This window comes from Lissotriton helveticus, chromosome 8, assembly GCF_964261635.1.
Source record: "Lissotriton helveticus chromosome 8, aLisHel1.1, whole genome shotgun sequence".
In the NCBI taxonomy this organism is placed as follows: Eukaryota; Metazoa; Chordata; class Amphibia; order Caudata; family Salamandridae; genus Lissotriton; species Lissotriton helveticus.
Genome location: NC_136069.1, coordinates 830,152,364 through 830,178,774, shown reverse-complemented (window position 1 = coordinate 830,178,774; position 26,411 = coordinate 830,152,364). Strand labels below are relative to the sequence as shown.

At 41.1% G+C, this 26,411-nt stretch overlaps 1 protein-coding gene across 1 annotated transcript in view; it reads left to right on the top strand.

The window, feature by feature from the left end:
• Positions 1–26,411, top strand: part of MOSPD2 (motile sperm domain containing 2) — a 474,812-nt gene that overhangs the window by 163,758 nt on the left and 284,643 nt on the right. The window contains exon 8 of the mRNA XM_078657641.1: positions 8,838–8,962. Coding sequence (XP_078513767.1) covers positions 8,838–8,962 — 125 coding nt within the window. The remainder of the gene's footprint in view (positions 1–8,837; positions 8,963–26,411) is intronic.

Sequence of the window (26,411 nt, the reverse complement as noted above, 5' to 3'; positions counted from 1 at the left end):
GCGCCGTTCCAAGTATATGCTGTGTTAACTCACCAGCAGCCTCCCACCCTCCCTTCCGTTGGTATTGGACCAGGCACAAGAAAGCGAATGTGCCTCAATACAGTGGTCTCGCTTCCCTCAGCAACTGCGTGCACAGGCCTTCAAGCTTACTATCTTGCGCCCTTCTGTCGAAGTTCGCAGCCTCCGGCTTTGGGTCCACTCCTCAGCCGCTCGTATTCGCCCCCTTCCGCCAGCTAGGTCTCCACTATGCGGCCTCTGAATATTACCGGAGCGCAATGAGACCGTACCGGGCCGCTTTGTGCTGATCAATATCTCCCATGAGAGGGTTGCGCCACCCCCAGGGCTCCCTCGTTCGCCTGGCTGCTGGGGACCACCCCCACGTCCTTCACCCCCAAACGGCAGGCCTGTCTGTTGTTTTTCCAAAATGGCGCAGCACAGTGGGAATTAGATTCCTTAATCAGTCCCCAGTAGTACACAGCACGTGCATAAACATAGAAGCGACTTGCCTCCACGCTTCCAGTTCTTCCTCACAGTTAGCAGCGGGGGGGGCACTTCCCCACCGTTCTTGCGCAGTTCAAGTCTCTCCGTCTGCTCTCCCAGGGCCTCAGAGGGGACGCTGCCTGGCCTTGTTTTCTCAATAAGCAAGTGTTCACAGTTAGTGCTCCACACGCCAGTAGCGCGGTGCTCAAAGAGCAGTTTCCTGGGCCCCCTCTTACTTTCGCTCTTCACAGAGGGTCCCAGTGGTAGTTCCGCTCAGGTCCCGTTATCGGCCGCCGCAGTTATGGCCTCGCCACGCCAGCGCTCAGCTCTGTCCCGCTGCGATCCAGGTGCCAGTCCCGGCTTCCGCTGCCTCTCCTACCACTGCACGTTGCTCTTTATCGCAGCACAGGCCTCCAGACGCCGCCTATCCTTTCCAGCACAACTGTGCTCGTCACTCGCGTCCTGGTGCACGCGTGGCCTGGTCGTCTCGTGTGAGGCCCCGATCTTGCCTAGTCACAGTCGCCGCCCCGCGACCACACCACACCACACTCCGGTGGCAGTTGCGGTCATTTCTTTTTCAGTCTGGCATCGGGCATGCAGCATCCGATCTTTCCACTCTTCTCACCGAGTGGAAAGGTCAGTTACATCTGTGGCTTGGCAAAGTTTCAGCGATGTTGCAGCTTATTCTTCCAGGATAAATGAAGGATTTGTATTCCCGGGAGCAGGAGCCTCACGTCAGTGTGGCCATTCTGCTTGCGTGCCCTCTAGCTCCCCAACAGTTGGATTTGTTGATTAATGTGGGGACTAAAACCGTGCAATCTCAATGCTCCAAACATAAAATCCCAGCTAACCCTCTCGAAAGCTTTCTCAGCGTCTAAAGTGATAGCTGCAATTGGAGACTCCATCTTGGAAGCAAGGTGGATGATGTTAAGTAGAGTTCTCGAGTTATCAGTGATTGATCTGCCCGTGAAAAACCCAGATTGATAGATATTGATGAGGTCAGGAATAACTTTTTTTTAATAAACTTTATTTTCCATTTTGCATGAAGACAAAGAAAACAAACAATGAAATTGCAATATGGGAACATCAAATGACATTTGCGAAGAGTCTAAAAAACATATCAATAAAATATGAACACAAATCATGAGGACAGAAAAGAACAATGTGATACACAAGTACTGACAACAACAATCTATACTATACTTAATAAAGTCAATCTCGTGACAAAACTGCAAACAATAGATACTGTCGAAAGCAGAGACCAAAAGCCAAACCGATTTAACGTCATGATTTCCCTGTTGTTCCATTCCAGAGTCTGTGGGGAACTATCCCACTCCAGTAGGGGTGATGCCGGACTGTAACTGAGAATCATGGGCTAATTGGTGCTGTAGATATAGTCTCTATACGGGCCCCAGATATCGGTTGGCTTGGAAGAAGTGGGGAGTAAGGTACTGAATTCTTTGCAATTCACATTGCAGAACGCTAAACTGTTTAACCAGGAGCGAAGAGTAGGGGCTCGCCTACTGCCCCACAGCAATGCTTTCTCCCTTTTGGCTAATAGGAAGCCAAGCTCCGCTAATTTACGAACCTTCTTAAGGAAGTTCTCAACATACCCCAATAGCGCAATCTCAGATGTAGTAAGAAGCGGCATGGACAATATATCACCCAAGGTGGAGTGGATTTCTAACCAATACTGGTGTATTTTGGGACAAGTCCAGGATAGGTGTGCGAAGTCAGCAAAGGGGGCAAGACATTTCCGACAGTGGTGAGGCCGGGAATTGTCAATTCTGTGTGCGCGGGCCGGAGTGAAATACATCCGACGAAGAAATTTAAACTGAAGCAACTTATGACGACTGTTCAAAGAGACGTCTGTTGTAGTCCTACAGCAATATGCCCATTGATCATCAGAGATAGACCCACCCAGGTCCTCCTCCCAAGCGGCCCTGAGCCTAGAGTCATCAATTGGTTTGAGTGCCCCACACTGTTTATACAATTTGGAAATCAGGTGCGTATTAGTTGGGTTCTGAATCACCAAAGTGAGGGGAGGCGTCTCATCCGGGGCCAAAGGAAAGGAGGGGAAACCCGCCCTCAAAGCTGAGCGAATCTGGGTGAGAATGAATGTGTCCATAAAGGAGCGATCGCTAAACCGGGCCTCCTCCGACAAGGAGAATACATGCCCATCTGGGAACAAGTCTCCGAGGGTGCATATGTTGAATTTCGCCAGGGTACGTTCTACCAAAGCCTCCCCTGTAATGGGGAAAAGGGAGGCATTGGGAAGGGGTAAGGCCAGGGAATATAAGAGATCTATTCCCAAAAATCTACGCAATCTAATCCAGGCCCAGCATGTGGTGGAGACAGTCTGGATGTCTCGAGGGTCACGAGGGAACCAGTGGGGAGAATTGTAAGGAGCCGTCTCGGGAGAATCAGATCTGCCTCTGGCCGTAAATATGGTATGCGTGCGTACGGATGGAACCAAGCATATGCGTAGGCACACTGCGCAACTAAATAATACAAACAAAAGTCTGGTACACCCAACCCTCCTCTGTCCAGTGGCAAGGTCAATACTTTCCAACTGACCCGGGGTGTCTTATCTCCCCAGATCAAGCGAAGCAGAAGAGAGCGGAGTTGCGTGAAAAATACCTTGGTTAAGGGAACGGGAATATTATTGAAATAATACAAAAAGCGGGGCAATAATACAAAAAGCGGTGCAATACTATCATTTTACTAATTGCGATTCTACCTGCCATGGATAGGGGTAAGCGGATCCATCGGGTGATCTGTGATTCCAATGTGCTGATAGCGGAGCCATAGTTGAGACGGATCACCGATGCAGTGTCTAAATGAATGTGAATACCCAGATATTTAATGGAATCATCGCACCATTCCAGCGGAAACTCAAATGACCAAGGCGTAGTGCAGGCTGTGAGCGGAAAAATGACTGATTTGTGCCAATTGATATGGAGCCCGGAAAAATTGCCGAATCATATGATTTCCCGAATCAATGATGGCAAATTATCATGAGGCTGTCAAACATATAATACCATGTCGTCCGCGTACATGGACATCAACAAAGGGCCAGTGCGAAATTGCAACCCACGCTCGAGGTGGTTCTCCTGAAACTGCCGAGCCAAGGGGTCCATGGCTAAAATAAAAAGTAGAGGGGAAAGGTCAGGAATAACTTTGTTAATACGAATGGCTAGAATTTTAGCACACATTTTACAATCTGTGTTGATTAAGGAGATAGGCCTATAATTTTTGCAAAGTGAGGGATCCTTGTCTTTTTTAGGAATCCGGCATAACATTGCCGGAGTAAGGGTTCCTTCAGAGCGTCCCTTATTGAGAAAATAATTAATCAATGAAAGTAAATGGGGTATTAAGATTTGTTTAAAATGACAATAAAATCTAACAGTGAGGCCATCTGGACCGGGTGCTTTATCTTTGGGTAGTTGAGTGATGGCATTAATTATTTCTTTGTCAGTGATATGAGTATCTAGGGAAGTAAGATCTGTGGAGTTTCAGAAGATTTGGAAATAGTTTGGAAGAAGGAATCAATCTGTGCTGATGAAGGAATGGACTCCGGGGTATATAGAAAAGAGTAATATTGGACGAAACATTCAAGAATTTTGTCGTCTGCAGAATAACGAATCCCCAAATTGTCCGTGATGGATATGATTTTGGATTTCTGCTTCTTAATTTTGAGATAGTTTGCAAGAGATTTACCCGCCTTGTTCTGCCCACCATACATTTTTGCATTGAATTTAAGGAGATTATTAGTTGCAGAATCCCATGAGTGTTTATTGTATTGGATTTACGCTTTGAGAAGATAATGTATCGGAGGAGTTTGTGGTGAAGTATTGGTGTTCAAGATCTTTAATTAGTTTAAGGATAAAGGAAGATTGCGATAGGGCTCTTTTCTGTTTTTGTTCTACAAAGTTGATGATAAAGCCTCTAGCAGCAGCCTTAAAGGCATCCCAAATAAAATGAAATTGTGGGGTAGAGTGAAGATTGTTGTGAAAAAATTCTTCAATAAAACACGTAAATTGCTCAACAAATTGGGAATCTAAGAGGAGAGAGTTATTAAAAGGCCATCTACGACAGGTGGGAGAAGGAGATGGGTGATCTAAGGTTAAAATGACAGGGGCGTGATCTGAAATAAGGACAGAGCCTATTTCTGAATTAGTCATGAATTGTAAGGTATGTTGAGTAAGAAAAATGTAATTCTAGAGTGTCGGGTGAGAGTTTCTCCAAGAATCTATTTTAGGATTTCTGCATCTTATTGGGAACATATTTGGTTAGTGATTTCCGGTCTAGAAACAGGTCCATAAGTTGGTTACAATCACCACCCACAATTAAATCATCAACTGCATGCAATGAAAGAAATTAGAAAATTTGTTCCAAAAAACTAAATCAATGCCATTAGGGCCATGAACGTTGCAGAAAGAAAGTTGAGTATTATTAACAGTAGTATTTAAAAATAACCATCTACAATTATTATCATGAAACTCATTTTGTAACTGAACATTTAACGACTTATGAAACAAGATAACAACACCATTCTTGTTATTCACTGCCGGAGAACAAAAGATTTCTCCTACCCATTGTTTACGCAGTGAAGACAAATCTTGCAATTTGAGATGCTTTTCTTGCAACGAAGCAACTTGACATTTCAATCTTGCTAAATGAGATACGGTTTGCTGTTTTTTAACTGGTTTGCGAATACCTTTAACATTCCAAGAGATAACACGAACACCATTCATACAAAGTTTTGGGGAAAAGTAAGCCCAAAGATAAAGAGAAATTAGATACAGGAATGAGTAGATAGTAAAAAGACAAGGAGGGGATGAAAAAATGGACCGTCAAAGGTAAAGTGATTGAAATCGATGTCCACCACATGTGCGAGAAAAGAAAACTTTGAAGAACCATGAGCTGCAAAAGGAGAGAGAAGCATAAGGCAAGAAGTAGAGAGTAAGAATGTTGCAAAAAAGACCATGAAGGGGGGGGGAGAAGATGACTAGAAGAAGATAGAGAAGAAGAGATGACAGAAAGCCAAATTGCTTTAGCCATTACAGTCCACACAAAAAAATAACAATAGTGTGAGGGGGTGTCGGGACGGCAATAACCAAGACGCCCACTCCACTGAGAAGAAATAATACTGATATGGAAAACAATAATGGAAGGAGGGAGAAAAGACTCCAAATTAAAAATAATAGACAAGTGAAACAAAGAGGAAGGAAACTTACCAAACTGTAAAGAACAAGACAACAGGGTAAGACGGATGAGGTAAACATGAGGATAATGCAGGGATGAATCTTCAACAACACGACAGCACAAGGGGGACCTGAAAAATATGAATGGAATAAAGGCACAATCAAGAAGGATAACACGACATACCATACGTATTAAGCTTCAGGGAGAGAAACAAACGGTTATAACAAATAACTAGACATTCAATGATTGCTAAGTTCCATGATTTCTCCTCGGTGAGAATGGATGAACTTCCGAAGGTCAGCTGGATCCTCAATGGAAAATGTTCTGTTCTTGTATGTCACTTTAGAGAAGCATGGGTGTATGAGACCATAGTGAGCGTGCATGGATTTCAGGGCTGGTCCGAGATCAAGAAATTATTTACGTCTATTGGCTTTTGGTTTGGATACATTTTGACTGAAGAAAATTTTATGCCCATACCATAGCAATTGTTTGTTGTTTGGCAGCATGGAGTATCGCCATAAGATCAGAACACAGCAGGAAATTTGCAATGATGCCTCTTGGTTTTGTAGAAGAAGCAGAAGCAGACTCGGGCCCTAATCTGTGCGCTCTTTGAATATTAAAGTTCATTGATTTAGGAAGGCCAACAATCTGTAAGACTTGAGTTTTCAAGCAAGTGATCGTGTCGGAACCTTCGGAGCCCTCTGGAATACCATAAATGCGTAGGTTGTTACGCCGGTTTCGATTTTCTAAATCCTCTGCAGTCTTCTTAAGTGAGTAACTTCTTTGGTGAGGGTGTCAAGTTTAGCAATGATATCTTGTGCATCACTTATCTTCTGCTCCTCGACATCAGTCTCATGTCAAGGCCGGACCATTTCTCCTCCATTCTTTGAAGTGTAGCGGTGGTATCAAACATAAAGGGATGAATAAGATGTAGTTCTTCCATTTATAATATCCTCCAGCATGAGGGGAGGAGGTCATTTAGGCGGAGAACATAGGTTCTGATTGAGACGCTTGCCAGAATTAGCTGTTGTCTTTACGACCTCCAGAAACAGCCCCAACAGAACCCTGCGGCTTGGGAGACTGCAGAGGGTCCAGGATACACAGACCGAGGCAGGTTCAGAGCTCAAATTGTGAAAAAACACCAGAGACAAATAGGTATTTCTGGGAATAATGATCAGAGCATGACGGCGTGCGAAGATGGTAGCCCAATCAAATATTGCAGAGAAGAAAAGAAAACAGTAGTCTGTCATAATAAAAGCCACCAAATGACTGGTAAACGGGATTAAAGCAGCCAGCAGGCGTATATATCGTTAAGATACTAATGCTGTAGAAAATGAATAGTGCTACTTATTAAATTGATAGACTAGACTGTAGGCGCACAAAAAAGTAGTATATAAACAGGCATGTAAGGAGTGCGTCAAACAATAATGACGTGATAATGCAAAAATGCACCAAGTAACAGGAAATACTGCAGGGAGAAAAGTAATGCTGACATGGTGCTGAGGAATTTTTTTTTTCAAAATGCAGAGGAGAAAACAGGCCCTCCAGACTGTTAAGAAAAAGCATCCATTAGCAAGAGAACGATAAATTATCGCCCAGATAAAGTAGCAGGAGATTCAGATTCCAAAAAGATTAGCAAACAGTCATTGAGTTAATGGTGCTGAGAAAAAATATTTCCAAAATGCCAAGGAGAAAACAAGCCTTCTAATCTACTAAGAAAGAGCATCCTTTGACAAGAAAACGATAAACTATCGCCCAGATAAAATAGCAGGAGGTTCAGATTCCAATTTGATTAGCAAACAGTCACGAGTGAAATGCGCGTTATATCGAGACCGCACAAAATGGCGGTCGCCATTGATGAGGAGATAACAATGCGGGCAAAAGAGGAGTTACTTGGTGAAGAAAACGGTCGGAAACTTGCCCGAGTGCTCCTGGCAGTTTCCGACGCGCTTGCACCCCTCCGCTGATATCAGCGATGCAGTAAAACAGCTCCTCCGGCAGAAAGTGAAGCTTGGTGTAGCAGAGCTTCTCAGGTTGCTGCCATCTTGTCGCCGCCGCGGCGTGTCTCCTTGTATTTACTGATATAAGTTCATATTTAGAAGGGGAAAAAGTACTGGCTTTTGCTGGGTTTACATTTTTTCACCGACCTTGTCAATAAATACTGGCCACGTTGCAACTCTATATCCATCATAGAAGGAAGGTATTCAAATTGCCCATGTCAGTAGTATATTTTATATTTTTCCATCCACTTTCTAAATGTCCCATCTTATGGCTATACTAATCTCAAACTTCCCATGACTTTGCTTCCTGTGAAGTCTTCAGGCACTAAAGGTAGTATGATATCATAAATTGTGTTGTCTCAGAGGACAATTCATAGAATTCATACATGCCACATGATCTTCTTTTTTCAAGCCGTCGGTGCAAAACTCCGTCTGTGTTACAAATAGTGAGAAAATAAAGGCACTATAACTAGGTCAAACTCCCATCATCTCAGAGTTAGATAGTACACTATGCCTTGCTGTGAAACTGCCCACCGGGAAAAAAAAGTAAAAATTTATTTTAATAGCTGGAGTAATATTTTAATGTCATGACATTTCCATTCGCCTGTTTAATTTATTTATGTATTTTCATTTGTGTATTTCCCATTCCTCCTTACAGCTGAACAAGAGTGCTAGTGGGGGGTAGAGGGTATGCAGTAAAGGCAGAGTTGGGCATAGTCAAAAGTACAGAAGGTCACTACATGAAGACAGCTAGAAAAAAGACTAGTCCGTATGAATTGCAGAAGTGGTGGACTTTCAGACCTTTACAGTATGCTTTTCAAAGTCCGTCTCCAGATGGAGGATGGGACAGAGAGAGTGCAAGATGGAAGGTTTCTTAGAATGACATTTGTAACGTTACTTCAAGTACACAGATACACTTATGTAACTACGGATGTGCACAGAGATCAAAATAAATCCGCTGAAATCAATCAACATGAAGCTGTATTCTCATTTCACTCCTACTTTGTTTTTTTCCTACAAAAGGAGTGGAGAACACATTATTTGGAGTTAGCCGGATAAAGCACAAAGATTGTTTTGCCTAACCTATTAAAATGTTGATGTACCCTACATTTTCAGTCATTAATGCATATTCTTTTACGTTTCGTTTAGCTGCTTTTAAAATTGTGAAGAGCTGGCTTGGTCCGGAAGCGGTAAACATGCTGAAGTTTGCAAATAAGAGTGAGGTGCAGGAGTATATAAGTTCTGAGTACTTGCCTCCACACATGGGTGGTTCTGTAAGTATTCTTCCTCTTATAAAAACATTGTTCTATACATTTGATCACTTGTTAATTTGACCTCTTCAGGCCTTTTTTTTGGTAATATATCTTTATTGGCATTTGAGACAGGAATAAAAAAAAAAAATATATATATATATATATATATATATATATATATATATATATATATATATATATATATATATATATTACCTACTGGCGGTCGCCAGTAGGTATATATAGTTAGGATTTTTTCTCTATGGGTTTTTTGAAAATTCTATGTCTAATAACTTTGCCGTTTGTGGACGGAATTGGCTGAAATTTTCAGGAAAATGGCACATTTTGTTTCTGAGCAGCCTTTGAAAATTTGGGGGGGGTTCGTCAAGGGGGGGCCGAGAAAAAAGGGGGGTCCCAAAACGCGTTTTTCCCATGTTAATTTCCATAGGGCGGTTGGCCTCACTTTTAGCCCGAACGGCTGAATGGATTTGCACGAAACTTGGCAAAATTGTAGGGACTGGTAGCCCGATGTGCCTTTTGTAGGTCTCAATATATGTGCTCCAGTGGATTTTGAGAAATTAACGTTTAAAAAAAGATATATATCTGTAAGCGCGGACCAGGCAGCGGTCTGGTTCGCGGACTTTTCGCGCAACGGAGCTTTGTGAAGCGAAGCTGATTGGTTCTCCGGCGTCTGTCAACATTCCAAACAGTCCGTAGCGGCCGCCATCTTGTCTCTCGGTAGGATCGAGAGACAAGAGGAGGCGAAAGCGAAGGGGCAAATGACCATAAGGGGGAATAGTAGATCCTCGCTGACCCCCTAGGTTTGATGTGGAGGTTTTAAAAGGGCCCCGCGGGGCAAAAAAAAAAATAATAATAATAATCGAACGGCTGAATGGATTTGCACGAAACTTGGCAAAATATTAGGGACTGGTAGCCCGATGTGCCTTTGCTAGGTCTCAATATATGTGCTCCAGTGGATTTTGAGAAATTAACGTTCAAAAAAAGATATATATCTGTAACAGCGCTCCGCTTCGCGTACTTTTCGCGTTACGGAGCTTTGTGAAGCGAAGCTGATTGGTTTTTCGGCGTCTGTAAACATTCCAAACAGTCCGTAGCGGCCGCCATCTTGTCTCTCGGTAGGATCGAGAGACAAGAGGAGGCCAAAGCGAAGGGGCAAATGACCATAAGGGGGCATAGTAGATCGTCCCTGACCCCCTAGGTTTGATGTGGAGGCTTTGAAAGGTTCTCGCAGGGCAAAAAAATATATACCGTTTTTTTAGTTTTTTTGCGTGGAGTGCGCTCGGTTCGCGAACCGGGAAGCGTTCTGGGGAGCGTACTTTCTTGAAAATTAGTGAAAAAAGTTAGAGTACAATAATAATTGTGAGTGATCAGATGTAGGGTAGCTCTGAGAAGAGCTTTTGGGTTTATGGTACATTTAGGTACTTATAAGTAGGTACCAATGCACATTCTTAAATTCAGAGTGAAAACTCTGTTGCCCTCATCTGAGAAGTGAACTCCATCTCCTCTGTAGATATCTTGCATGTAGTAACGCAAGTTATTGTTGTACAGGGAGCCCATTCCATGGTCTCTCATGTAAGCTGAAACAGATTTGTTTACATGCTTCCTCGATTTCTCAATTTGTGGACAAAATTGGTTCGACCACCTCCATTTCTGTCTTTGGCATATATTTGAATATACCAAGGCAGTCTGAGGAAAAAGTGCCATCAATTGCTCAAAGGTGTCCTTTAAAAGCATTTCCAGACCTACCCCAGTCAAAGTGCCCAAATCATTACCTCCACAGTGCACAATTAACAGGTCAGGTTTTGGCAAATGCATAAAGGTTTTCACCAATGGTATCAATTGGTGACATTTTAATCCTCTGTGGCCAAACCACTTAATTTCCACATCTTGTAAATTGAGGTTAGGTAAATTCCTGTTTTCAGCGTACCTTTGAGCCCAATAGATGTAGCTATGTCCAACAATCCAGACAGAAAACATGGCGAGAGAAGGTTCTCCTGCAGTCAGATGAAGTGTGGCAATGAAATGGCAGTTGAAAAAATGAGAGTGTAAAATGAAAAAAACTGAGGAGTTTCTGTGTTAATGAAGCAGTAAGAGTGATTGGTGGATTTTGATTGCTGAAAACAGAAAGTTAGTGTGCATGGATGAGTTCGTTGAAAGATGTATTTTGAGTGGCGAAGAAAAAATCATTAAATGAAAGAATGCTTTGGATATGCAGGTGCACTGAGAGTTCAGAGTTCAATTGCAACATTGTTGTGTGAGAGGTCTTGCAAGAGGTGGTTGCTATGCAGAAAAAGCAGAGAGGGGGCAGAGGGGGGAAGGGTTTTGCTTTGAAAAAAAGTGAGGGAAGAGTTTTGATTGGGTGACATGAGATATCTGTGTGAGGAATTACAGCATTTCTGTGCTTTTGATAGCTGCAGACTCTGGAGTGCATACCTTTTGCTCTGCTGAAGACAAATTGGTGTGTTTCTGAGACTGTTTTGAAACTCAAAGTACTTGCTAAGGTGAGAAAAAATTTCTTTAATTTAGATAGAAAATAGTGTGCTTTAAGGAGAAAATTATGAAGAAAGTTGTGTTTTTCAAATGTTGCTTTGTCTCAAGTGTTTCACAAATAGATTTTGTTTGTTTGAGAAATTGTAATTGGAGAAAATGTGAAGTATTAGTACTGACAGGGCTTTTATGTGCATAGGAGCTGTGGAGTGTTTTCAAATTATGACTTGTAAATCGTTTTTGAGAAAAAGCAATGGTTTTAATATTGATGAGAAGGACATAATGGTGTCTGCTTCTTTATAAGGTAATTGAGAGTCTTTCCCATTTCAATGTAAGAAGTTTGTCTGTGGAGCAAATTGCTTGTAAATATGCTCCCACCTGTGCATGGCAAATTTAAATTTTGAATGTTTCCGTTACATAGGCATGTTAAAGGTGACTGAAACATGCTGCAAAGGCAATCAAAAAATGCTTTTATGTGTCTTAAGGACATTTTAAGTCATTTCCCCATGTGCAGTGTTTTCAAATTATGAGTTGAAAATCGTTTTTGAGGTAAAGGAATGTTTTCAAAATTTATGTGCGCCATATGACCCCAAATTTTTTTTTCAGGGGTGCAGCAGGGTGTTCTTGAGATACCCCTGCACCGTCGGAAAAATTCGTAATTTGCGATGAGGTAATTGCTAATCGCAAATTGCACCTTCATTCCTATGGGCCTCCTGCTGCATGGAAATGAATGGGTAATCTTGCTGAAATGCAAAGTCGAATCTGTATTTAAAAGGGTCTGCACCTCTGTACGGGTGTTCGCTATGTGAAGCACGAAAGTTTCACGGGCCGAACTCAAGGCCACCTCTCTCTGAGACAAAAGAGCTCTTATTCTTGCCATGCTGTTGAAATGTGCTCCCAAGGTTGGTATTTGTGGCCAGATTGAAAACTCCCTATGTTCATGTGTGGGAGGAAATAGAACATTTCTGCAGCAAATAACCCGTTCATTTACTGTTACGATAAAATGAATACTTTTAATTAACCCAGAACAATCTTCATTATTGAGCATCAAATAACTACCATTTTCCAAGAACTTGAACGTGGGGATGATAGCAGGAACTGGCGTGCCTTGCAACACGCAAGCCATATTTGGTCGGTGTTTGTTGCATGAACCGTGTAACTGTCTGTGCCTACACATTAGTGAATGATCTGGCGTCTCAGTGCATTCCTCTCCATTCAGATAAAGTTCTTGATCATCTTTGAAAATCTGTATGTGTATGGAAAACCACTACCTAAAGGTTAATAACGACCTATTGGTATATATTTCATACAATTTGAAAACTTATATAAAGCAAAAGGCAGCGTTATTAAACCGTGGATAAGGCACGTTGCCAAAGCAGTCAACCTTTTGGATTTATACTGGAAATGTTAAAGGAAGAATTACGGAGTAGGGCCTGTAAATCTTTAATAGACAACGAGTAAAATTACTCCAACCATCGTATTCCTCTAACTCCGGGATAGTAGGGGTGTTTAATTTTTTAGAAGTAGCCAATCCAAAGCATTTGGTCTGGGAAATTGTTTCATTCACAAACAACATATGTTTTGGGATGAGACATGCACGGTGGAAAGCCTCAGTGCCTTGTACCTGCCAGGTTCGTGAACCCCAAACTGATGTAGATCCTGGATATTTTTACTCTGTATTACGTTAGCATGGTCTCATTACTGGTTTAAACGCCATTTTTCCTTTTTTGTAAGTTCTGCACACGACACTTAGTTGTTGCTTTAGCTTTCAGCCTACCTGCGTCAAGATCTATGCCTGCTTCAAGCAGGCGCAGGGTTTTGATGTAGCTTTGTCCTATCTGATTGTAAATGCGGCACACCGTGGGTGGCAGAGCAGCGGTGCACGTTAACTGGTGCATCCCTGGGGATGTGCTAGTTAATATAAATCTGCCCCTTTACATTTAATTATGTGCAGGGGACACAGAGTAGGTGAGGTTTATCCAAGGTTAAGAAGAGATGAGTCCTGTTCAGTGAAAAATTGAAGATAGGCTTCAGTATATTATATACTTAAGTAGTGTGTTAAGTTTTTGATGACTGTTATTAATTTACTGTTGGGTAATAGTGGTTAATAACATTTTTTATTATATTTTACCACAGATTCAACTGCACATTATTTCAAGATTTTAGGATGCCTAGCAAAGAAAGAGTAAGAAAGGCTGGAAAACGTCAAAGACAGCAGGAGCATGGAATATTGCAGCAGTCCTCTAACAAAAAGATTTGTCAAGTCACCAAGAAAGCACCGGGTAAGAGTCGAAAAACAGTCATAAGAAATATGTCTAGTAAAAAAAATATTACTACAGAAAATGTTTCACTCCAGAAAAGGAGACCGAATTCAAATGGTAAGGAAAGGCCAATGAGAAATGTTACTGCTAGAGTAAGAGATAACTCTATGCATGAAAGTAGAAGGAAACAACAGTTTAGGGATATTCGTAAACGAATGTTCCGCAACAGGATAATTGGGAATTTGTTAAAAAATATTAAGAAAGGTCAGCAGAAAGTGGTTTTTTATAAGAGAAAAAAAATAGTTGAGAAAGTTATTGATCAGGCCTTTGAAATTAAACGTAAGTTATTTATTTTGACAATCAATAGAATTAGGAAGCTAAACAAGGTAATTTATGATTTCAAAAGAAATAGTAGATGGAAGAGAATAGTTAATCGTAGTAATTTTTGTGAAGTTTTTTCTGGAGAATGGATGCATAGTTCAAGCTCTGAGGCATTTTTTAATGAGGAGAGTTATTTCCAGGATAATGATTTGGTGCATGCAGTTGACACCAGTGGTCGAGCTTATGAAGTGAAAGATGGTTGTCCAGTTGAAAAAGAAAAACTTGTGAGAACAGAGATAGAAGAGGTGTTAGGTAATGAGGTTTTAGGGAGACGTCCTAAGGGTCCTGTGTACACCTGGAAGTGTAGTAGTATTTGCAGTGTACGACAGGATTCCATCAATTTGCTTTGTGATTTTATACGGTCATTTAGTAAGAAAAGTTTGAAGCAGAAAATGAAGTTGTTGCAAGAATTAGATCCTTGCAGAGTGAGAGAAGTGATAGGTTTGCATGGTCATTCACTGGCTTGTCTTTCCAGGAGAGTATGCCAGAGTGTTTTTCATCATTTCAGGATGCTAGCAGTGCATCATAATAAAGTGAGGAAATTAGTTAGAATGTTGTATTATGCTAAGAGTCCAGCAATTATGCTAAAACAATTATGCGCTGCTCTTTTGCATGGTTCTGAAATAGATGTGAAAAATATATGTGAAGAAATTGAGTTTTGTTACTTTGGAAGTAAAGAGGAGAATGTTGAAATTGACCAAGAAGAAGAGAGTAATGTGGAAGATAGTGTACAGGTTTCCAGTACAGATAATTTCCAGAGGGAAATTGCGACGTTTGAGGTGAAATCAAGTGAGAGGCCAAATTTCACTTATGTGTGTTGTCGACGCACTTATTATAAGAATCAAACTAAGTTAGTGGATTTATATGGAAAAAGTGAAAGGGAAAATAATAGTGAATGGAAGGATTTTACAACATACTTGATGGTAGAAAATTGTTTTGATTTGGGATTGGATCAACGTGTGTGTACTTATTGTTGTAACAAATTAAATCAAAACCAGATGCCTGCTAGAGCAGTTCATAATAATCTGGAATTGGTTGAAATTCCTTCTGAATTGAAGGATTTAAATACTTATGAATCTATTTTGATTCAAAGTATCCATCCCTTTCAGGCTATTGTAAGAATGGAGCCAAAGACAGGGAAATTGCCTCCATCAGATTTACAGAGAGGATTAAAGGGAAGAGTTGTTTATTTGCCTCTAGATTTGAAGAAAAACATTAACACAATTGGAGTAGAAAAAGTGGATCTTAGTTAATGGGGTTCCGACAAAGAATAAGAAAATATGGCAAGATTTAGTAGATGTTAGGAAAGTCAAAAGGGCAACATTGTATTTGAAAAAATATAATAAATACTATAAAAATGTATATGTTGCAGAAGAGGAAGTAAGTGAGGAAGAGGATAGCGATTTGTGTGCTGGTCAAATTGAGAAAGTAGAACCCTGTACTAGTGAAGAAATATATGAACATTATAGTGTTCATCCTTTGCATTCCAAGGAAGTCATGGGGAATGCTATTGAGTTGTTTCAAATGAAACAAGCGAAAGGGAGTCCCATTAGTGTTTGGGAGGAAAGTTTGGAAGCTCGGTGTTTCCCACAGCTTTTTCCAACAGGTCAGGGAGGAAGATATGATGAGCGACCTCATCAAATTCCTGCTTCTGAATACCGGACTTTGCGATTGTATGCAGGAGATCCTAGGTTTCGACAATGCATTCCTTATTTGTTTCATCTCCTGTTTGAAAGCGATCTGTCTGGACTGTCATATGCAGTGAACCACATCTTGAAAAGTGGTATACACATGCAAAACATCTCGGCAAGTGACTTTATGGATAAAGTCAATGTCCAAGACAGTATTTTGGATTCTCACCTGATTAATCTCATGGCGTGTCAGCGTGGTACTAATGAGTACTGGTACCGTCGTCATGGTGATTTAAAATGTATGCTGAGGAACTTAGGAACTCCCACATGGTTCCTCACTTTGAGCTGTGCTGAGTATGGCTGGGAAGACTTACTTGAATTTCTACGAGAGGCAAATGCTAACGTAGAAAACATCGAATTCAAGACACCCGGAGAACTGTGCTCTTTGGATCCAGTCAATGTATGTAGGTACTTCAATCATAGATTTGAAGGTATGATGTCTTTCATCATGAATAAGAAGAATCCACCTCTTGGAGAGGTGTTGGATTTCTTCTGGAGGAAGGAGTACCAAGCAAGAGGTGCTCCTCATATACATATGTTGCTGTGGATCAAGGATGCACCTAAATTTGGAACGGATGCAGACGACTCAGTGATGAGTTTCATAGAACAGTATTCTACGTGTGCTGTTCCAAACGCAAAGGAGAAAAAAAGCCTAAGAGAAAAAGTTCTACGTTTCCAAAGCCATCGATGTGGAAAGTACTGTCGTCGTAAATTCCGGAACAAAGACAAGTTCTACACCAAATGTCGTTTCGGCTTTCCACGATCGGTGATTTCTAAAGGAAGAGTGAACAGTTTGATGTCTTCGCTGCGACATAATGTGATGAAGAAATCACCTAAAAACACATACAATTTGAAGAGGAACGAAGAGTCTAAGTACATCAACGACTACAACCCGGTGATTTTGTCCATGTGGAATGCTAACATGGATATACAGTTTGTGGCTGATAACTGTATGGCTGTGGCTAGGTATGTGACATCTTACATCACCAAAAAAGAGAAGACAGAATTGAAGGATATGTGGGAGGACATTTCCCATGAAAAGAGCCTCAGCAAGAAGTTGTACAGTTTCAGTCTGAAGATGTTGTCGCATCGAGAAATCGGAGCTTACGAATGTTCTGACCGGTTGTCTTCAGCAAGTCTCTATGCCAAGTCCAGGAGTATCGTTTGGGCGAGTGTTGGTCTTGCTGCAACGCGTAATCGAGTTCTGAAACCTGTGCGGGAAATTGAGTATTTGGCGGAAAAGGAGCCAAACAGTACCGACATTTTGAAGAGCAACATGTTGGATACATATTATCCAAATCGAAGCAGTCACCTCGAGAATGTTTGTCTGTATGAGGTTCTGCAAAATTACATATTCAAGAGGAACATCAAAGAAGATACTGAGAAAGGAGTGTATGCTGTAATAGGAAGTGAGGGATGTCTGGTCAAGCAAAGAAAATGCCACTTGATAAACCATCGAAAATTGAGTGGCGAATCTCCTGAAAAAAAGGAGTTTTTCTATTTAGCACTTTTGCAACTTTTTAAGCCTTGGCGTGGAGAAGAGGAACTGCTTGGAGATTTCCTCTGTTACGAAGACTCTTTCAATGCTGCCAAGGAGACCATAGAATGTCCTGCTTTTCTCAAATATGTAGAAATGTTGAATGTGGAAATTGAGCAGGAAGCAACGATTGCAGCCGAGATTGCCAGAGACAGTTCTCAGGACAGTCAGAGTTCTGCTTCATTGAGTCAGGATCCACTAGGAGGACCTCTTATCGAAAATGAAGCTGCCACTGCTATGAATGAAGTGGAAAGAGCCATGGCACATGCTCAGGAGGATGCGGTTAACTTAGAAGAGTTGGAAAGACAACTCAACGTTGAGCAGAGGAAAATATATGACGAACTTACCATGCAAATTGATCATGGATTAAGTCATGATAAGAAAGAGTGCTCATGTACGTCGTTGAAGCCTGTCCGACTGTACGTGAGTGGAGAAGCGGGAACTGGAAAAAGTTTCCTTATTAAAGCAATTTCATGTTATTTGCAGGAAAGGACAGAGTCATCGCTGTCTTGTGTTGTCACCGCTCCAACTGGACTGGCAGCACATAACATTAAAGGGATTACTTTACATCGTTTACTGATGCTGCCAGTGGAGCATGACAACAAATTAGAATATCACAAGCTATCTGGAGATGCTTGTTTTGAAGTTTCAAGAGTCTTGAGGAAAATGAAACTTCTTATCATTGACGAAGTAAGCATGGTTTCCAATGTTATGCTTGCCTTTGTGCATTTGAGAATGCAAGAAGTTCTCAAAACAGAGTATGATGTGTTATTTGGTGGCAAACACATCATTGTTTTTGGAGATCTTCTGCAGCTGACACCAGTGAAAGGGCAACCTGTGTTCAAAATGCTCACGCATGAAGATACCAGGAAGTGCTTAGGGAGTATTGGCAACGTCAATATATGGTTAAACTTCAATTATGCTGAACTGCATGAAAATATGCGTCAGGCAAAGGATGAAGTTTACAAGACTATTCTACAAGATGTTAGAATTGGAAAAGTGACCGAGCATGGGAAAGAAGCTTTACATGCACGATTACTGACAAATTTATATCCAGACGAAGATGTTGTGCCTGAGAATATTTTTCAGAAAGTTACTGAGAAAAAATCTGGAATATGTTTGATGCCAACTCTTGCAGAATGTGCCAAATTCAACAACAAAATGTTGCATTTAGAAAAGCAAGAGATTGTGAAATTGGAAGCTATTGACAGAGTAGAGCATATGGGATCAACAATTATTTTGTCTGAGAATCTGAAAACAAAATTGGATTCATTAGAGAAGAGTATATCTAAAACTGCGGGTTTTGAAAAGACTCTGAATGTGTGCTTGAACTGCCGTATAATTTTAAGAAGGAATTTACATGTTGAAAGAGGTCTGGTAAATGGATCAATGGGTAATGTTGTTGATTTTGTGAAATACAGAAATAGAGATGGAATTGAATTTTTAAAAATTAAATTTGATGGCATTGAGGAAGTACAGCTAATTGCTCGTTGTTCTGCTAGATTTTTGCTTGTAAAAGACTTATATGTTCGTCGTAAGCAGTTTCCTGTTTGCTTGGCATATGCGGTGACAATCCATAAATCGCAAGGTTTAAGTGTAGACTGTGCATTGGTGAATATTGGCAGTTCTGTGTTCAAGGAGGGTATGGCATATGTGGCATTGTCACGAGTTAGGACTTTATCGGGATTGTACTTGATTGAGTGTGATGTCACAAACATTTGTGCGGATCTAGATTGTGTTAAGGAATACAATAGGTTGAGAAGAGAGTATGCGCCACATTTGCCTCAGTATCCTTTGTTTGAGAAACGTGTGGTAGGCCGGAAACGAAGAAATGTGACCAATACTGGGGAGGTTGTAGCAAAAAGACGAAAAGTTGATGAACCTGAAATTATAAGCAGAAACAAAAAGGATTCTGTTGAAGATGTTGTTGGTTTTCAATTTGAAAACAGTTCTGGTGTCAACTGCTATGCTAATGTAGTGGTTAATGTTGTCTTTTCTCTAGAAACTTTAAAAGAACAGATTGTGGTCAATTCGGATCAAAGATTTTGCAGTTTGTTAAATTCTGTGTTAGAGAAATGTAGCACTGATAGAACAAACATAGAAAGTGTGTCTGAAATTCGAAATCTGTTAGACAGATGTTCAGGCCAAACACAATTCTCTCAAAATAGTCAGCAAGATTGTCAGGAGTTTTTAATGTATATGCTTGATGTATTGCATGATGAAGGTGTAGATGTAGATCACCTGTTTGGGCTTTCTTATCAATGGCAGCATGACTGCGAGAACTGTAGGGTATCAGCTACTACTAGTGTAGACTCAGAAAGATTTATATATTTAACTTTGCCAGACAGTAAATCAGTCTCTTTTAATAAGCTAGTAAAAGCAGCTGATCACAACATGGAGTGTAGCCAATGTAAATCTGAAATGATGTCCACTTTATTTATACGAACATATGGCCAGTATGTCATTTTAATGTTCCAACGATGTAGGCCTGATGGAACAAAATTGACAACTTTAATTAAAAATTTTGTGGCTTCACAGTTGTCAATATCAGGAAGGACTTTTGTAACTGTAGCAATTATATATCATGATGGTCCTTCAATAACATCAGGACATTATACAGCTTATTTAAAGTGTAGAAATGGCTGGTCATTCTGCAATGATTCTGTTTTAATTTTCAAAAAAAAATTGCCATATGACCTTAAAAACTCTTACCTGGTGTTTTTAAAACCAAAATTTTAGGGAAAGAATCTCGGGATGTGCTCTGAGGAATTTCAAGAAGTTCTTATGGCTCCTACACTATTTGGCCTTGAGGATAAGTGTAGTACAGAGACATAACTTCTAACCATAAGACTGGACGTCATGGAAAAATAACTGCACTTTGAATGAGTTCAGAAAAACTATTTCTTTTTATAAGCTAATTGAAGCAGCGAATCAAAACATGGAGTAGAGGGAATGTAAGTCTGCAATGCTGTCTACTGTTTTACATTGCTTTGTGATTAAAAGTGATGTAGAGAATTAAATAATTGTACTAGTCATAAAGGTAGTGTAAGTCTGCTTCATAGTAAGCAGTATCAGTGTGATAGGAAATGTAGAACATGATTGAGCAAGAAGGGGAAGATATTACTAGTCCAGGATTGTGTAAATGATCTTCAACATTTTAATTCTGAAAGTTGCGGAAATGCGAAAAGACGGGATTGGCTTACAAGAAATCCAAGAGTTATACATGGCTCTGACACGATTTGGCCTTGTGGAATCGTGTGGTAGAGAGCGAGAAGTCATTTATTGTATGTAACATGTTTTTGAAAACGATGGAAGTTTTCTTTCAGAAAGTGGCGGGTTGAAAGTAATAACAGCACAACAGAGTGTAAGCTGTTCATAGGACATCCTTGGCCGTCATGGAAAGTAAGTTAACTTTAAGGAGTTCTGAATTCTGATTTGTAATGTATGGGTTTTTTAAACACAATCATTTTGATTGTGTTTTTTTTTCCCCGCTGTTATATGATGAATACCTTCAAGTCACTGTTTTAGTGAAATTTGATACATTCTGAGAACAGCAAAAATAAACCATTTAACATGTATAATTAATTCTGTTCTGTTTGCATTTATGATGTACATGTAGAACTGTGTAGGAGGCATGGAGAAGATGAGGCTTCTGTCAGTGTCAAAGTTGTTGCATACAGTGGTCATATTCTACGTAGTCTTTTATATTTCATTACTTTCACTGTTTCTGACAGATCTAAAAAAATTTTTTTTAAAAGAACAGTAAGTATAAGGGAAGGAAACAGACAGTTATGTTAAAAGAAACACAGCTATAGGGAATAAACTAGGGATACTGTTACCCGCAATCCTCTGCTGATGATGTCACTGAGCATGTCATGAATGATGTAATATGTGACATCATCAGCAGTGGATTACGGGTAATAGTATCTCTAGTTTACTCCCCTATAGCTGTCTTTCTTTTAACATAACTGTCTGTTTCCTTCCCTTATACTTACTGTTCTTTTTTATAAAAAAAATTTTTTGGTTCGCTTCCGGTTCGCGTACCGGGGAGCGAACTGGGAAGCGAACTAAGAGAAATAGAGGTTGGCACAGTTGCAAATATTGTACCAATTTTTTTATAACGGGGAGGTAGTTCTGAAAAGAACTTTTTTTTAAATTGTTTTTGTTGTTTTATATTTTTTTTATTATTTTTCTGAACATTTTTTTTACTTTTTTTGAATTTTTCTGAACAGTTTTATATTTTTTTTGTTTTTTTTTCGGAGGGGGCAACGAAAACGATTCATTGTAAAGGGCTCAACAGGAGGAAGAAAACAAAAAAAAGAATTTATTGTTTGGGGAGTTTCGGACAAACATGAGCATGATTGTTAATAGCTCTGTTGATCAGAGTGATGCTACTTTCTGCGTAGCAAATGATTCCACTGCAATGTACGCAGACTTGTTTTACTTCACGAAATCTCGTTTGTATATTTGGCACCATCTCCCTGCCCTCTGGTCCCGTTACTTCCGGTACAACAGATCTTCTGGCCATAATAGGGAGATTATCTAGGTCGTCCTGTTCCTCTTCTTCCTCTTCTTGCTGAATTATAACTTTAGCAGGTGGTCCACTCTTCCTTGGATGTGGTGGAGGTGGTGGGGAAGCACCAGCTGAAGCTAGTAAAGAAGCCATTGCTCACTGGTAACAAAGGGTCTTTCTCTCACAATGATGAAAGTCAGAGTGAGGAAAGAAGGAGGGATTTTCACCATTTGGGAAAAAAAATAGTTCTCAACCAATGAAAAGTGTTCATTTTAGATCATATGACCTAGTCTTACATCATTAGGAAACCGAAAGTGAAATGAACCAATGAAAAGTGTTATTACCAAGTCACATGACCTGCTGTGTTTACGTTACGCGCTTTGCAGGGCCTCCCGGTTTGCTTCCAGAAACCTGTGCTTTGCGACTCGGTAAGCGTACGAGTTCGCTAACGTAGCACGTCATATGACGTATCACGCGACAACGCGAAACGTCATGCGGACGGGAGGCGTCACGATGTTGTTTTCTAACGCGGCAGTTGCGGTAAAGAAACGTTTACCGGCTCGCGGTCTATTTCGCGGCATCAAGGTCAGCTAACGGGAAGCTTCCCGATTCGCGAAGCGGGAACGAAGAAAAAAAAATATTAAAAAAAAAAAATTATTCATAAACATATAAAATATATTTTTGGATTTAAAGAAGAATACATTTTACAGCTACAGATATTAGCTGTTAAAAAACCAATGAAATTCACAGAAAAAACCATAGGTTATAGACCATATATAGTTAGGAATTAGCATTTACAAAACCTTGAAAATTCACTGAAAAAACCATAGGTTATAGACCATATATAGTTAGGAATTAGCATTTAAAAAACCTTATTTTACTCACACAAAACCATTGAAATTCCATATATAGTTAGTTGCACTAACTATATATCGCGCACCCGTAATCCACTGCTGATGATGTCACATATTACATCATTCATGACATGGTCAGTGACATCACTGATGACATCACTGATGACATCTCAAATGACATCACTGATGATATCTCATTTGACATCAATGGTCACATCAATGATGATATCATTAATGTGACAATACAATGCATCTCCTCACACTTTAATATAACCTCTGTTACACCCAGTGTTAAATACAGAGTATAATTTTTGAAACCATTGACACACCAATACTAGTTACTACATACCCACTCACTGATTCCTACGTCTACACACACATTCACTCATTCACCCATACAATCATTCATACATACAATCACTCATCTTTACAACACTATCATATGCACTCATACACCTATACAGACACTCACACTGTGCCACTCATCCATGGAGTTACTCACACACCTAGTCAGTCCTGTAAAGAATCAATCACAGTTCCATTTTCTAATCTACACAGTTAAACATAGAGTACCTTACATTTTAAAACATATACTAACACATACTTACTCTCTTATAGAATCACTGATACAAGTACACATTGATCTGCACAGAGTCACACACCTCCCAGCCAGTCATACACACACTCAGTCTCCCATACAAATACTTGTGCAACCAATCAATAACCCATATAGCTACTTATATAGCTACTGATCAACACATGCAGCAGCTTGCACAACAACAGACATGCTGATGCACACTTTCAGACAGTTTAGTCACTAACCCGTGCATTTAGTAAGACGCATTTAATCACTCACTCATACAGTCAATCACGCACCTACTAAAACCTTCATTGAGACACTTATACATCCACTCATTCTTCAATATGTAAAACATATTTAAACTTTACAGAAACACATAATCACTGGATGTTGTCATCAGTGATGTCATTTGAGATGTCATCAGTGATGTCATCAGTGATGTCACTGACCATGTCATGAATGATGTAATATGTGACATCATCAGCAGTGGATTACGGGTGCGCGATATATAGTTAGTGCAACTAACTATATATGGAATTTCAATGGTTTTGTGTGAGTAAAATAAGGTTTTTTAAATGCTAATTCCTAACTATATATGGTCTATAACCTATGGTTTTTTCAGTGAATATATATATATATATATATATATATATATATATATATAAACATTCTAAACATATTCTGACCTATGCTGCAAGGAAAACCAATTAACCAAGGCAACGACAAGGTGTAAAACAAATACAGGCTGCATACATACATTCTCCTGTTCATCATAAAGCATCATTATCCAGTATTAGGGGTGTCTTTCATAGATTCACATGCCTGAATCATTCCCCGTTGTCGAGACGGGAGCCTCCGGTATATAGAAAAGTAATGTCCTATAGACATACATAAAGAAAAATAGGCCTAAGGGCCTCACCTTAGTAGCCTATCCTTGTCCTTATGCAAAAAGGACCAAACTCTTAGAGCCAGCCAATCAGCTATCACCTCCCTCTAGAACCTTCCCTACAGGAGCCTCAGTCTCTCAGATTTTCTACCGCACGTTGTGCTAAGGGAGTCTCCTCTGAGCTCTGCTCAGATTCTGTGTTTTTTCACTTCATTAAATGACTTTGTTGTCAAGGATTCTTTTCTACTATGGATTATCTTCAAATACATTCTCTAAAGAACGTCTGGTAAGGAGAAGAAAAGATTTTTTAAGAGCCTGTGCATCTTGTTTCTAGAGGTTGCTCTGCTTTGATCCTCACACGGACCGCATTTACTTTCTATACCACAGGCCAAAGACTGCAAGGTATGTCTCACTTTCTCAAGTAAGTTTTTGAGAGGTCGTGAAGGGCGATTTTTAATATGGTGTCAAACACTAAGACCAGAAAGGAGGTTTTTCATTTTCTCCAGTGTCCGTGATGAGGCGTTATCCTCAACGTCTAGGAGACCTCAGAAGAGAATCTCCTCAGACTCATTCCTCAGGGGAAAATCCTGAGAAGGCCCTCAAAAAGATCACCCATGGGTCTTCTGGGCGCAGTTCTTAAAAATCTCCTCACTCTGTGGTAAAGGAGAGTACAGGACTTGCTTTTGGGAGAAAAATCATGTAAAAAAGACGACTTCTGAGCCGTCAAAGTCGCCTCCTCTGGTCATAAGACCCTTCAGGAAGGCGTCTTCTATACCTCCTGAGGTAAAGACTAAGAAGCCAACATCGTCAACAGGATCGTCGACGAAAAAATCATCATCATTGCCTATTACAGCCTCTTCGTCTACGATGGCCTCGTCTACGATGGCCTCGTCTACGATGGCTCGTCTACGATTGCCTCGTCTACGATGGCTCGTCTACGGCGGCTCGTCTACGATGGCTCGTCTACGGCGGCTCGTCTACGACGGCTCGTCTACGACGGCTCGTCTACGATGGCCTCGTCTACGATGGCCTCGTCTACGACGGCTCGTCTACGACGGCTCGTCTACGACGGCTCGTCGACGAGGGCTCGTCGACGACGGCCTCATCTATGATGGACTCTTCTACGCCTCCTCTACGATGGCCTCGTCTACGATGGCCTCGTCTACGATGGCCTCGTCTACGATGGCCTCGTCTACGATGGCCTCGTCTACGATGGCTCATCTACAATGGCTCATCTACAATGTCTCGTCTACGATGGCCCGTCGACGATGGCTCGTCGACGATGGCTTGTCTACGGCGGCTCGTCGACGACGGCTCATCTACAATGGCTCATCTATGACGGCCTGTTTACGGCGTCGGCGATGACCTCGGCTACGATGGCTTCGTCTATGATGGCCTCGTCTATGATGGCCTCATCTACGATGGCTTGTCTATGATGGCCTCATCTACGATGGCTTGTCTATGATGGCCTCATCTACGATGGCTTGTCTATGATGGCCTCACCTACGATGGCTTGTCTATGATGGCCTCATCTACGATGGCTTGTCTATGATGGCCTCATCTACGATGGCTTGTCTATGATGGCCTCATCTACGATGGCTTGTCTATGATGGCCTCATCTACGATGGCTTGTCTATGATGGCCTCACCTACGATGGCTTGTCTATGATGGCCTCATCTACGATGGCTTGTCTATGATGGCCTCATCTACGATGGCTTGTCTATGATGGCCTCATCTACGATGGCTTGTCGACGACTGCCTCGTCTATGACTGCTCGTCTACGACGGCCTGTCTATGGCGTCGACGATGGCCTCGTCTGACGCTCGTCTACGACGGCCTGTCTATGGCTACGATGGCCTCGTCTACGATGGCCTCATCTACGACGGCTCGTCTTCGATGGCTCATCTACGACGGCATCGTCATCGACTGCCTTGTCTATGACTGCTCGTCTACGACGGCCTGTCTACGGTGTCTACCATGGACTCGTCTACCATGGACTCGTCTACCATGGACTCGTCTACCATGGACTCGTCTACCATGGCCTCGTCTACCATGGCCTCTTCTACGATGGCATCGTTTACGATTGCCTCATCTACGATTGCCTCATCTACGATGGCCTCATCTACGATGGCCTCATCTACGATTGCTCCTCTGCGATGGCTCGTCGTCGACGGCCTCGTCTACAACGGATCGTCTATGGCATCGCCTACGGCGGCCTCGTCTATGACTGCTCGTCTACGACGGCATAGTCTATGACGC